Genomic DNA, 15,201 nt, shown 5'->3' on the forward strand with positions numbered 1-15,201 from the left:
TTGAAGCACTCTACTAGTCTGTCGGTCTGAGGGTGGTACACCGACGTATGCAACTGCTTTATCTTGAGAAGCCTGCAAAGTTCCTTCATCACCTTGGACATGAAAGGATTCCCTTGATCAGTGAGGATCTCCATTGTTAGCCCAATGGTAAACAACTCCCAGGCGATAAGCTTAGCAGAGGTGTGCCAAAGCAGAATGGCTTCCGGGTACCAGGTGCCTCCGGGTACCGTGTGGCGTAGTCTACGACTACTAATACGTGTTGGTGGCCTTGGGCGGATTTTATTATTGGCCCTATCAGATCCATAGCAAACCTCTCAAAAGGTACCTCTATAATGGGCAGAGGCACCAATGGACTCCAGTAGTTCATGGTGGGTGAGGTTAGTTGGCACTCCGGACACGTATCACAGTATCTCTGGACCTCAACGTAGACCCCAGGCCAAAAAAAAGCCGCAATATGTGCTCCTGCATCTTTTTAGCCTCCTTATGCCCTCCCAGCATATGGGTGTGAGCCATGTCGAGCACCGCCCAACAGTAGGATTGGGGCACTACCAGTTGTTCTACCACCTCATCCCAGATTTTAGCAACCCTGTATAATAACACCTGGTTTATCACCATATGTGGGAACACCGTCGCTGCACCAAATTGCTGAGCTACCCGATTTACCTTGATTACTCTTTCCCGTGCCCTGGTCAGAGTGGGATCCGGGAGCTGAGCTGTCCCAAACTTACCAGGGGACAATTTCAGCTCAAGGATCGGTGGGTCCTCCTCCACCTCACCTGCCAATACATTTAGGGGAAACCTATCGGAGTTGCACTCTGTCCCTAGGTTAGCGACCCCTACGGCAGGTATCCATGACTTTGTATCTTTGGATTCTGCGCCTGGAATAACATTTACCCTGGTAGGGCTAACCGTGGTCTTCCACAAAGACCAGGACAGGGGCAAGTCTCTTCCCAACACAGTCCCATAGGGAAGGGTCATGACCACTCCCACCACATGTTTTATTTCTCCACATGGTGTGGAAAACGTAACCTCCGCAGTCGAGTACTCTCGGAGTTCCCCATGTATACACACCACACCCACTTTCCATCCATTGGGGTTGTCCCCGGCAAGAAGAGACCCTTGGACCAGCATTACTAAGCTCCCCGAGTCTAAGAGAGCCTCCCATTGGTACCCGTTGACGAGTATCTGGCACAGTTGTGGTTCGCTGCCGGCAGTGCCTATAGTGGCGGTGCAGACTGGCTGGGCATACATAGACATATGACGAGAATACCCACAGTCCAGGGGTACAGCTGTCAGGGAGCAGTTGGCAGCCACATGTCTGGGACCCAGGCACCGCCAACATTTGATAGCTGCGGCGCGACTGAACCTTGGGACCGACTTAGGGGACACAGGTCTACTGTCACTCTTCAGGGTACCCCCTCTGTACGGGCTTGGTCCTGCTTGGCCCCAGTAGAGGGTTGTGGACTTTTTCCAGGCTCCTGGGTTGGTGGGGCCTGACGTGACAGCCGTAGTGGAGCCGTGTCCCGTATAAAGTCCTGAGTGGCCGTGTACCGCTCAATCAGTCCCACCACCTGGTCCAGAGTGCCAAGGTCCCCTTGCCCCACCCAACACTGTATGGCTGAGCTCTCATCAGCCGTTCGACCACCACCCTCTCCACCATCTGGGCTGGAGTCAAAGTCTCAGGTTGGAGCCACCTTTTCACAAGCTGCAGTAAGTCATACACCTGATACCAGGCGGGCTGGGCCTCCACAAAAGTCCATGAAAACACCCGTTGCGCTCTCATGTAGGTATTATCCCCCAGTCGGGCAAGGATCTCACCTTTTAGCTTGGCGTGGTCCTGAGCGTCCTCCCAACTGAGATAAAAGTAGGCCTTTAGCGCGTCACCCCTAAGGAGCAGAGCCATCACTTATGCCCACTGAGAAGTTGACAGGTTCTCCCACTCTGCCATGCAATCATGGACGGTGAGGAACGCTTCCATGTCGTCTTCCGGGCTCAGTTTTTTCAAAGCGGAGCAAACCTTGACTCGGGCCTCGCGAGGTTCCGGGTCGGTGCAGGAGGTGTCTCCCGCAGGGCTGCAATTTGCTGCAGCAACAGGTTTTTGGTCTGTTGCTATTGTTGCTGTGTGAGGACCAGCTGCCTCAGGATTTCCTCCATTTTGTCCACAGGCCTGGGTTGCAGCGTGGCAGGCCTAATGACAGACATGCAGCTGGCATTGGGGTATGCCTCAATTCACACTGCCCGCATTCTCCACTAAATGAAGTGCAGCGGGTTTGTTGCAGTGTGACAGATAGGCAGGGACTACAGGAAAGTTTGCGGCAAACATGTTTAATGTCCAAACAACTCACACAGTGCACAGCACACGGTATCCTCCAGATCTCAGCCTGTCGTCACAACAGTCTGTACACGAGACCGGTTGCCGAGGGCAACTGCACCACCGTGATGCAGAGTGCCAGGCGTTCGCTGCTCTTGGCTCTGTGTTACCTCACACAAGCTGGACGTTGCAGAGCCACCTGCTCTGCTACTTGCAAACAAACACTGACACACCCAAACCCTATATTGCAGGGTTTTTAGCTGGAATCTGTGGCTATAAGCCACTTGTAAGACCCGGCTTGGAGGAAGCGGACCACCCCTCTACTATCCTGTAATTCGCTTCAAAAATAAAATCCCTTAGCAGGTTTTCCTGAACATTTCCTTGGCCAAGTAGCTTGACCAGGTCCACACTTACTTTTACTTTGCCTTGTGACTCACAGGCGTCCTGCTGTGAATACAAGGCAATCCAGCAGGTCTAATGGACTCCGTCCATATCCTGGGGGATACATATAGACCCTCACATATGATCCCCTCACTGCCTCACACACATAAACCTTAGGGTGCTTTCACACTGTGTTTTGATACCCGTTTGTTGTGCCCGATGGGGCTTACGTCTGAACTTCACCGCAAAACAGGATTTGGGCGTATGCGTCAATGGGGCCATAGACTTTAATGGTGCCGACAGAGTGAACGTGCTCTGTCATACATATTTTTGGGCATATACAGTATGCCTACTGAAGGCGGACACTCAGACATAGTAGACTGAGTCTGGGTGTCTGTATTCAGAGGAATACAGATTTATTTTAGTTTCCTGTTTAGAATATCTGAGGCATAATTATAGATATTTGCATTTATGCATTTTCTCTATGATGCTGTGATTTCATCATACTTGATATGCACCCACGATATCATCTTTGTGATTCGACATTGGGTATAGTGGGATCAAAACAATTTTTAACAATAAAAAATGGCTTACGTCTAAACTCAGAAGGGATTTTCAAGTCATCAGGCACCTCCTCTTATTAAAGTTTTGCTTACATTTGCATTGGAGGTCTCATTCAGGATTTCTGTTGCAAATTCTGTCATTGTTGTATGCAGTTCTTTTTTTACTCTCAGCAAAATAAAATGTCCATCATACGATTTTTCCGGCACTGTGTAGTGGCTTCTGTAATAAACAGATGTAAATAGAAATTGTGTATGAAGGCTATGGGTAGTGTAGGGATTTAGCCCGTTGATAGTTTGCAAAGTTCGCATAAGCTCGCAGTTTCTAAACAGGAAAGTCTATAAACTTGCAGCAGAAAGTAATAACAAAACAAAGAGTCCATACAGAAGTAACATAGCAGTTCAGCTGCTCAATATTCAAAGTCCAACACTTAGCCTCTTGCATAGTTTAAAGGGAATCTGTCACCCTATTTTACCGGCACTGACATCAGGGGCTTATCTACAGCATTCTGTAATGCTGTAGATAAGCCCCCTGATGTAACCTGAAAGATAAGAAAAAAGAGTTAGATTATACTCACCCAGGGGTGGTCCTGGTCCGGTTCGGGTCCGATGGGTGTCGCGGTCCGGCGCCTCCCTTCTTCTAATGGTGACGTCTTGTTCTTTCCTTCCCGTCGCGGCTTCTGCGCAGGCGCACTGCTCTGCCCTGTTCAGGGCAGAGAAGAGTCCTGCAGTGCGCAGGATGCTGTAGATAAGCCCCTGATGTCGGTGCCGGCAGCTGATAGTTGAAAAATAGGGTGACAGATTCCCTTTAAGCAACTTACACAGATCCCCCACCTTGTATACATAGACCCAAATACCAGAGGTGTTTGCACCTGTTGTCCCAGACAAGGAATGAGCACATCAGCTGCCCTTTTAACCTAGCTGTACCTCCTGGTTTGTAAGGTGGGAATGACTAGTTCCACCCCTTTGGACCCATATCTTGTCTCTTTTAACTCACTCAGCACCTCCTATCCAGGTTTCTGCCATATGCTTGTTTACATACTCTCCCCCTCTGCCCAAAGCCAGGAACTTGGCATCTTCACACAACCAATTATGAGCTCCATCCCACCAAGACTTGACCAAGCAATAGGACATACCTGTTGGGGCTTCCTTTTCGTTGGTTGGTAAACTTTATAATGGCCCTCACCAACCTTTTCCATCACTTAATAGGGTCCTTGCCACTTGGTGAGTAATTTGTTCCCCATGGTGGGCACCAGTACCCGCGCCTGATCCACAGGTTTAAATTATTTCACCAGAATCCCCACAGACTATACCCCCATGATCATGCCTTGAGGAGACGCTCTTTTGCTTGGCCTGTTACCTTGGTCCCTTGACATAACCGATCATTATGCTTAGTCAAACTTGGACCCCAAATACCGGTTTCCAGGGAACAACATTTAGCACCCTTACTTTTTCCCAAATATTTTTTTTAATCAAAGTTCATCAGTTGGGCAGTTTTAAAGTTTTCCCTGGACACCTCCAACTCAGGGATATTGGCTTCAGGAAATGCTTCCTCCTCCTTGTCGACAGCCAGTATTGAGAATGGAAGCTCGTCAGCAGTGGCTTATGACAAGGTTTCTTCAATTGTGACTTGGCTATCAGCCGAGCTTCCATTTACTCCTCTCTGCACAGCCCCACATTTCATGGCCGAGTAATATAAGCTTTTTTTCTAAATTCTTATAATTACCTAGTCCAGGCTCCCATCCACCATCTTCTCTTCTATGAAGAGAAGCACTGGGTGCGTAACAGTACAATGACGTCACTGCGTTGTGTCATCCAATGTCTCCTGCGTGCACCTTTTCCAACAAGAGTTGGAATTCCCAGCCGAGCAGTTGGCTCATTATTTCAGCTCTTCTGTTTCCGTCCCGGGCGGGGCTGATATATGTTGTATTTGCTTTTTTCTAAGGCATTCAGGTCTGTACAAAGTGCAGGCCACTCCATTTGAGGTACCCCAGTCTCCATCGATGTGACCTCGATGAGCTGGAGCATTTTCATCCATGATGAGACTAGGCCTGTGTTGTTCATGCAGAGTTACAATGACTGGTTTAATGATGTTATTCAAGTATTAGGGGCTTGTCACAAAGTGTAGAGCAGTTCTGTATTGACTAGGCACAGCTGCCCACACTAACATTACCACCACCAAAGGCTCATCTGGTGACAAGTGACTGATGCATAGCGCTCTCCTTAACTTCTCCAACATCATTGGCGGCCATCATTTATGTTCAATGTGAATCCAATATCTTGAGGGAACAGCACTGAGGCCCATTGGTCCCTTCGTCCAACATAGATGCACCCTGGCCCACGCAAGATAATGACTCCTATGCCTGGTGGTATGGTCAGTTACCCGTGCAGGTCATCTAGCACGCAGACCATGCTGATGTAAATGGTATTGTTAACGTTGTTACTTATGACTTGTGTTTTGAAACTGTTAAACTGTAAAGCGCTGCGGAATATGTTGGCGCTATATAAATAAAGATTATTATTATATATATATTCAGGTCTCTGTATGCGGTATAGATATATAATTACAGCATACGTATGTAGTTATAGACGGCTCTTCCTATGATGGGGATAATAATCACACAAAGCTTCATCTCTTTATTACTGTTGTTAGTGGAGAGCAAACTTTTAGATTATCAATAGTCTTTCTTTATATATTTTACAGCACTTCTAATAACATGAAGCTTAATAACAGCTGCCTGCCCCGGGAGCACATGTCATTGCCATCCAACTTGCAACTCAATGACCTTCGACCTCAGACAAAAAGTAAGTACCAATGTCTAGTTTCGTTCAATGATACAATCCAGTAATTTGTCTTATAAATTCTATATTACAAGCATCTTCTAAACAGTAGGAAGAAAAAAAGTCCCCATAATGAAGCAAATGAGCCCGTAAGTCAACCCTTACAAGCCCTACACTATGACTCAGTAAAGGGTTGGAGTATTATGCATAGGGTAGATATAAAATCTATAAAAAGATAAAAACAACTGGCCTCATAGAGTGTAGAGATATCCACTACTACAGTAGAGTGTGATGATGCAATGATCTTGCAGGTAACAATACTATTCTAGGTGTGTAAATGTAATAACGTGCAGGAGAGGTATATGTCACCACGGAGCAGGCGGACCAACAGTAAAAGGGGAGGTTTATTTACAGGAAATAATACTGGTAAAACAGACAGTATAGAAGTGAATATGATGGGAACAGGTTATATCAACAACAGACAGGAATATACGGTATGCAAACAGTATAAAAGTTATTTTCCTATAAGACAAACTTAGGAGTCCTCAGGGGTCTTGCTTGAAGGGATCACTCTTGTCCACCGTTGGCACCGAGGCACCAGCGGTGCTTGCTGTCCTCTGTCTCCGGGGCCCTTAATGTAGTCCAGCTGGAGTATGAGGGGTTAACGCAGGAGCCAAAAGGGGTCTGAGGCTGACAATATTCCCCTTTGCTCCAAGTCCTTCTCTCTGCTTTGGCAGTGGTGTTCTCCCAGCGAGCTCAGGGGCTCTGCCTTAACACACCAGTCACCGCAACCCTGTACATAACACAGTCTCTCTGTACAGGTCACTGTCCCGTTACTGAATGCCCCTTGGTCACAGGGGAGCGTCTCAGCAGTTAACCCGGTCTCTCTGCGGGGAAGCGTCTGGTCGCGGTACACAGTTTCTCTGTGGAGTGGAGTGGAGTCTTATCAAGGAGGGGAGTCAGCAACCTTCCTGACAGTGCAGTACCAGGCTTCACGTACTCACTGACCACGGCCTGTGCCCGTGGTCTCTCTGACTCCAACGGCTGTACCCGTGTACTCTCCCCTCCTGCGTCAGCGTCCTCTCCTCTCAGGTCTCTGTGCTGCTCTGAGGAAAGTGCGCGCAGTTTTCCCGCTCCCAGTCCTCCCCTCTTCCTGTTCCTGGCTTCAGTGCAGTCTCCTAAAGTGCCCCCCGGGGAACCTAACGCCCTGCTCAATGGTTCCGGGCACGGAGCTGGGAAAGCAACTCCCCCTCGGCTCCTTCGGTGCTTCACCCCCTTACATAATTATTAAAGTCTCAGTTACTGCTGTCTGTGGTATCAGGATTGGTCGGCAAACCTCTAGTCAGACAATTTGTAGAAACATAAAAAAAAGTGGGGTTTCATATTCAACACCTGCACTGGTAACTCATTAGCACATACGCCATCCAGCTTTCCCAAGCACCCCTGACAGATACTCTTTTTGCTCTGTAGCAACCAAAGGGTATTACAACCAGAGTAAACTTTCCCTCTTTTTTTAGGGTTGTGGGTACGTTTAGAGCAGCAAAGAACAAACATATTAAATTTAAAAAAAGAAACAAAGGTGCAGTGTTTACAAAATGATAAATAAAAGGGATAAATAAAGAAACTTCTTACGATTAAGTCAGTGAGTGCACCTTTGTGGAAGAGACTTTGCAAAAATTTGGACATACCGTATTTTTTGGACTGTAAGACGCACTTTTTTCCCCCAAAGTTTCGGTGGAAACTACGGGTGCGTCTTATAGTCCAAATATAGCTTACCGGGGCAGGGTGGGGGGCGGTGGAATGGGTTTACAGGAGGCAGGGTTGCTGCTGCTAGAAGCCGTCGACGACAGTAGGGCCATGCTGTAGGTCCTGGGCTGGGAAGTGCGGGTGTCCCGGCGGTGTGAGGCTTTGGGTCCTGTGCAGTGATTAGCATCGTCTCACTCCTGCCGCCGCCAGCTTCCTGCAGCAGCAACCCTGCATTTTGTGACCCCGGTAAGCTGCTAAATTCAGGCATTTTAAAATAAAAATTAAAAAAAAATTCCTATCTTCCTCCACAAAATTTAGGGTGCGTCTTATGGTACAGTGCCGTCTTATGTTGCTTCATCTATGCACTGACCTTGAATTTCTCTTTATTAGGTGGTATATAGGGTCTTATCCAAACACCTCACCAGTCACCACTCCCTTTACTGAGGCAAGAGGAGAATGACTAATCATTTGCAAAGAATGACCCAGTTTAGGATCTAATTCTACTTCCCACAGGTTCCTCCTAGTGCAGGGTTCCCCAACTCCAGTCCTCAAGGCCCACTAACAGATCATGTTTTCAGGATTTCTATTGTATTGCACAGGTGAAGTAAATAGCACCTGGGCAATACTAAGGAAATCCTGAAAATATGATCTGTTGGTGGGCCTTGAGGACTGGAGTTGGGGAACCCTGTCCTAGTGGAATACTATGACTTCCGTGTTTCTCAGCATATTCTTACCATCTTACTCACCAAACATGCCTATGATATCTCCATCATTTGGGCTGATATTCATTCCAGTAAAAAACATTGACTTTGGAGCAGCAGAAACCACTAGGTTTCCCAAACATAAATATATCATGCATAGTTTTGATATCTGCTTATTGTAGAAATGGCGTGGAAAATATTGCTTATTTGTGCAATGTGAGGTCTAAATGGAAGATGTTGGGTCTAGTTTAAGGGCAATAATCTCCCCTTACATTGATTAGCACCTCTTTGCTAATGAGGATGTGCCCAGTCTAAGTTTGCCGTTCCAGAAACTGTGAGATGCTGACATGGGGTCCGGGGATAACAGATTTTGATTGATCTAAGCCATGACACTTCCGTTCTTTACTTGTGGTTGGTTTGGCACACCAATGCTCTGGGGCATTTTTTCATGGTTCTCTTATCTAGCATAGTGTCTCCTTTACCACAGAGGCCAGTTTACCCCTATCCATGATACCGCATGTATATCCTGTGATTTTTGTCAGGGCTATTCGCACTTTATCTATTTTTTGAGGGGGTTTATATGTGCCTTACTGTTTGTACTATTTGTGCTGACGCTTAGCTTTGAGACACCTACCCTCATTTTCCTCCTGTCCTTTTGTGTATCCATTATGATGTATTTTTGTACTAATTTTTCTACTATTTAATATGATGTTATTGACATGATGATAATAAACTTTTTGCTATTTTATATGCTCCGCTGTTCTCCTATTTTTGTGCTTGTATGGAGCTTGAGCAGCTTTTCTAGTTATTGTGTGCCAATTGGCACTGTTCGCCTCTGATAATATCATGCTGCCTGGTTTTGTTCTCCTAATTTTTTATTTCTTACATCTTTCAAGGATGGTTCTCTTTTACTATGGAAGTGAACATAGACACTGTAGTAGAAATGTTTGACTCTTCTGTTATATCTAATATTGTCTGTATCTCAGGGTCCGGAAACTCTGCCTGCGAAACACAGGAGGATGTGTCCGCGCCCAGCGGGACAGCTACGGAGTCATGTAAGTAAGAAAGGAAATCTGTATCGGAAGGGATCCACTCTCAGGTAGACGCTGGTGCACACAGCGGTCCCATTCGTTGGTTCAAAAGAAACGTGCGGTTTATGAAATATCCATAAACCATTCAGCTTCACAAACAAAAACAGCCTCCTCTGGGTACAAAAGGTATAAGAGCACCAAAATGGAGAATAAACTGTCCATATATAGTACAAGCTCGCGCCTGTAAATGTCAGACCTTCACTCTGCCCCCAGCAAACAAGTGAAGTCTTTTCACCTTGCACACACCATACTAATAACAGCTGGACTTCCTATATCTGCTGTATTAGGCCCTGGGGTGGGTATATGTGAGCAGCCAGTCCCACCCATCTTTGACCGCTCATAAACCCGTCCCTATTAACTCTCTCAGCAATATACATGCTGCAGTCTGCTTTTTCAGGTTTACATCACTGAGGCTACTAACCTCGATGATGCATATCTCCCCTCTAGGACCTGTCTGGTGGCCATCTTACAAAATATAAGAAATAAAGTGCGACACTTAAAGTAAAAATCACCTGTTTTCTTACTGTTTTATTGCGTATGTGCAGCCGACTCTCAACAAAGCATATGTTGGCTTCTGTTAGGCTAGCTTCACACTCAATTTCCACCATTTTGTCCGATAAATACCTGACAATGGAACAAAGGCCAAATGGACTCCATTACAGTAGACGATGTCCACCTGGTACAGTTTCTAGAACGAAGCAGAAAAACAGAAGTCTAAATCCCAGTGTGAACATAGCCTTACTATATCTGTGTCTCAAATTCATAGTAGTTACCCCGTTGCAACAGGTTATAGAGGGACATATAGGCAGATGTGCTAAGAGACAATGGGACGCAAATATAGTTCAAAATGCACCAAAATTCTGGTGCCCGTCTAATTTCACATTTATTAAGTGCTTTAGACACCGCTATGCTTCAACAGACCCAATTTGTCTTAAAGTGGATGTCCTGTCTCAGAAGAAAAGGCTGCAATCAAAATAGAAGAATATTGAGAAAAGGGTGAGATTAGATGGCATGTGACCGCAAGTATGCAAATCATGTATGTGGTCATGTGATTGTCCATCCACATGGGCAATACAGGGGAATGGTCACAGTAAGCACACCGCATGCTGCCACAATTTGACAGTCTGCCGTCACATAGAATGACTGCAAACTATTCTGAGACTGGACAATCCCTTTAGAATGCATCAAATTGTACCAAAAAATGGTCTAACATAAGCCAACCAGGAGGTGTTGTAAAGTTAAAAGGTCTGAGTTATCAAGAAGAGCATCCTGGTGTTTGCTGGAATCATGGAAATTATGTGAACTGTAAGTAACATATTGGTCCTGGTGTAATAATAATAATGTTTATATAGCGCTAACATATTCCACAGCACTTTACACACACTATCATCGCTGTCCCCCATGGGGCTCACAATCTAAATTCCCTATCAGTATGTGTTTGGAATGTGGGAGGAAACCTGAGAACCTGAAGGAAACCCACGCAAACACGGGGAGAACATACAAACTCCTTACAGATGTTGTCCTTGGTGGGATTAGAACCCAGGACTCCAGCGCTGCAAGGCTGCACTGCTAACCACTGAGCCACTGTGTTTCCTGGTGTAATAGCAGATAAACCAGAAGGTTCCCCAAAAAACAGTGTCAAGTCGGTTTTCGCAAGCATTCTCAGCGCAGTGGTACTCACTGAGTTCACTGCTCTGCTCCTCTCCATGTCAGTTACCTCATGCAGTACTTCCAACTCTGCTGCATTTCCCTGTCGTCTCCATCTGGCTATAGGGAGGCACCACCAGATATTGCGGGAATTTAAACCTGCTGTGTCCTGTAGGGTTTGGCTTCCCCAGTCTATCCCCTATCCCATGCCAGCAGGGGATATATTGGTCTGCCTCTCCTACCATTCCCTGCCTGACCCGAGGTTCCTGTTCATCTCCAGCGATCAGTCTGTGTGTTATTTGGCCTCGACTCCCTTGTTACTGACCCGGCTCCTAAACACATTCTGTCTGGCCCATCCACTCCTGCAGGCCACGTCCGAGGCTCCATCAGCGAATGACGGCACATCGCGAAAGCGTTGCGCTTTACGGCATGCATCGCGATGCGCCCGACAATGGGGCTCAATGGCGGTGTTAACAGGCTACGTTACACCGTGTTATACCGCGTTGTAACGCAGTCCGTCAACGGACTGCCTATAATGCAGTGTGACCCCGGCCTTAGGGTTCACTCACACCTGTGTATAAAAAAAAAATGGGTCCCATTCTCATCCTCGAGAGTGCGACAATTTTTCTCATTTGTCATCAGTGGGCTGTTCATATGCAATCCGTTTTTTTACTTTTTACTCAGCATCTATTAATCTTTTACAGGAGCATTTAAAGTTTGCTCTGCTGCAGAATGTAATGCATCTCTAAAAATCAGATGCCATACTGATGGTCTGTATGGCATGCAATTTTTTCTGCACAGTCCGACTTCAGTGTGGAATCGCAGCATGCTGCGATTTTTTTTCTCATGCTGAATACAGCTGAGAAAAAAATATACAGATTTGCACTGACTCATTAAATAATATTTGGTCTGAAAGCAATCCGATTTTTTTTTTTATCGGATTGCACTTGTCTGATTTATACGCAAGTGTGTGCGAACTCTTAGACAAGGCGTCGACACTGTGTCTCAGTATACCTTACGCTTCTGTACCATCACTGTGAAGCTGGCTGATAATGAAGAAGCCCTGGTGGCGACCTTCTAGCAAGGTTTGTCTGGCCGTATCAAGGATGAATTAGAAGGCAGAGATCTTCCAGTTACTTTGGATGCCCTTATACACCTGGCTACCACCAGGATTGATTTCCATTTACACTAGTGGGCTCAGGAACCAGCTCAAGAATCCTCTCTTTTCAGAAGACCACCCAGGCTGGCCTCAACCTCCCAGTACCTCTTGCTGCCGCAAGTCACATCTTCTGCTATAGAGCCAATGCAGGTAGCGAGCGTGAGCTAGACTTTATTTACAAGAGCGACTGTGAAGGTATCGAGATACTGTATGTGCATGTACTGTGGAGGCAAAGGGTATTATATTCGTTAGTGTTCATTGAGGCCGGGAAACTCCAGCACCTTCGGTTGGCTGGAGAGACGCTCTTCAAAACTCGTCACTTAGGTAAGCCGCTCATTTGGACTTCCATCTTGGAGTAGGACATTTTTTTCTAGAGAGAGATGGCGCCGACGGCGCATGCGCAGTAGCAGCTATGAGACCACTTCTATATAAACCAATAGCAAAAGTACAAAAAAAAACCCCTAAAAGTCAGGGGAAAGTATACCTGAAGACATGATCTAAATGGATGAAGGTAGGTGCCCCTAAGGAGTCCCACTCAGCAGCCTTGACGCGCGTTTCGCCAAAAGCAGCTTCGTCAGCAGCTTTTTTTTTGTACTCTAGTTGAGGTTACCACTTGCAAGATGTGAATAAGCTTATCGCTCTATATAGGATTCTTGTGTGGTAGATATACTAGTATATATGCATGACTGTTTATCCATCTAATCTTATATTATCTTGTCACTATACAGACCTCTCTATATTTATCCTGTTGCCTGGGTGTCAATTTACTGATCTTTTTTTTTGTCATATATACAGTTGTAGCCAAAAGTATTGACACCCCTGCAATTCTGTCAGATAATACTCCGTTTCTTCCTGAAAATGATTGCAAACACAAATTCTTTGGTATTATTATCTTCATTTAATTTGTCTTAAATGAAAAAAACACAAAAAGAATTGTCCTAAAGGCAAATTGGATATAATTCCACACCAAACATAAAAAAGAGGGTGGACAAAAGTATTGGCACTGTTCGAAAAATCATGTGATGCTTCTCTAATTTGTGTAATTAACAGCACCTGTAACTTACCTGTGGCACCTAACAGGTGTTGGCAATAACTAAATCACACTTGCAACCAGTTGACATGGATTAAAGTTGACTCAACCTCTGTCCTGTGTCCTTGTGTGTACCACATTGAGCATGGAGAAAAGAAAGAAGACCAAAGAACTGTCTGAGGACTTGAGAAACCAAATTGTGAGGAAGCATGAGCAATCTCAAGGCTACAAGTCCATCTCCAAAGACCTGAATGTTCCTGTGTCTACCGTGCACAGTGTCATCAAGAAGTTTAAAGCCCATGGCACTGTGGCTAACCTCCCTAGATGTGGACGGAAAAGAAAAATTGACAAGAGATTTCAGCGCAAGATTGTGCGGATGTTGGATAAAGAACCTCGACTAACATCCAAACAAGTTCAAGCTGCCCTGTAGTCCGAGGGTACAACAGTGTCAACCCGTACTATCCGTCGGCGTCTGAATGAAAAGGGACTGTATGGTAGGAGACCCAGGAAGACCCCACTTCTTACCCCGAGACATAAAAAAGCCAGGCTGGAGTTTGCCAAAACTTACCTGAAAAAGCCTAAAACGTTTTGGAAGAATGTTCTCTGGTCAGATTAGACAAAAGTAGAGCTATTAGGGCAAAGGCATCAACATAGAGTTTACAGGAGAAAAAAAGAGGCATTCAAAGAGAAGAACACGGTCCCTACAGTCAAACATGGCGGAGGTTCCCTGATGTTTTGGGGTTGCTTTGCTGCCTCTGGCACTGGACTGCTTGACCATGTGCATGGCATTATGAAGTCTGAAGACTACCAACAAATTTTGCAGCATAATGTAGGGCCCAGTGTGAGAAAGCTGGGTCTACCTCAGAGGTCATGGGTCTTCCAGCAGGACAATGACCCAAAACACACTTCAAAAAGCACTAGAAAATGGTTTGAGAGAAAGCACTGGAGACTTCTAAGGTGGCCAGCAATGAGTCCAGACCTGAATCCCATAGAACACCTGTGGAGAGAGCTAAAAATGGCAGTTTGGAGAAGGCACCCTTCAAATATCAGGGACCTGGAGCAGTTTGCCAAAGAAGAATGGTCTAAAATTCCAGCAGAGCATTGTAAGAAACTCATTGATGGTTACCGGAAGCGGTTGGTCGCAGTTATTTTGGCTAAAGGTTGTGCAACCAAGTATTAGGCTGAGGGTGCCAATACTTTTGTCTGGCCCATTTTTGGAGTTTTGTGTGAAATGATCAATGTTTTGCTTTTTGCTTCATTCTCTTTTGTGTTTTTTCATTTAAGACAAATTAACTGAAGATAATAATACCAAAGAATTTGTGTTTGCAATCTTTTTCAGGAAGAAACTGAGTATTATCTGACAGAATTGCAGGGGTGTCAATACTTTTGGCCACAACTGTAATTTTTGTTTATTTGCAAATCAGTTTTATTATACTGTTTTTCTCCTACATTTATTGAACCCCAGGGTGGTGTTGCTCCTATCTGGTAGTCCCAATTCTTCTTGTTATGCTGTCTCATGCTGTGTATCAGCTCTCACAATCATTGTAATGATCTATTGTATGCATTTATAGTATTGTCTAATAAATATTGTATTATTGATTAGACATTTCTCTAGTGAGCTTATTTCCATGAGGTATTGACATTCTTTGGATTGTGTTTCACGTTTTGGTATATATGCTTTCATGTCTTGCTCCTAAAACCGGTGGCCCTGAATCACTTCTCAAAGCCCCATTCTTCTTCTGCTACCTCTGTTCCTGATGTCTTCAGACATCTTCGAGGTTAGGGACATCCTGG

General features: G+C 45.5%; 1 protein-coding gene across 4 annotated transcripts in view; it reads left to right on the forward strand.

Moving 5' to 3' along the window:
• TMEM25 (transmembrane protein 25) overlaps window positions 1-15,201 on the forward strand; it is a 70,132-nt gene that overhangs the window by 48,216 nt on the left and 6,715 nt on the right. For all 4 annotated transcript variants that reach the window (XM_073566493.1, XM_073566492.1, XM_073566491.1 and 1 more), the window contains 2 exons: window positions 5,957-6,057; window positions 9,467-9,535. In XM_073566493.1, the coding sequence (XP_073422594.1) occupies window positions 5,957-6,057; window positions 9,467-9,535 (170 nt within the window). The remainder of the gene's footprint in view (window positions 1-5,956; window positions 6,058-9,466; window positions 9,536-15,201) is intronic.

This window comes from Dendrobates tinctorius, unplaced genomic scaffold, assembly GCF_039654945.1.
Source record: "Dendrobates tinctorius isolate UK_male_01 unplaced genomic scaffold, ASM3965494v1 ptg000018l, whole genome shotgun sequence".
NCBI classification, from domain to species: domain Eukaryota; kingdom Metazoa; phylum Chordata; class Amphibia; order Anura; family Dendrobatidae; genus Dendrobates; species Dendrobates tinctorius.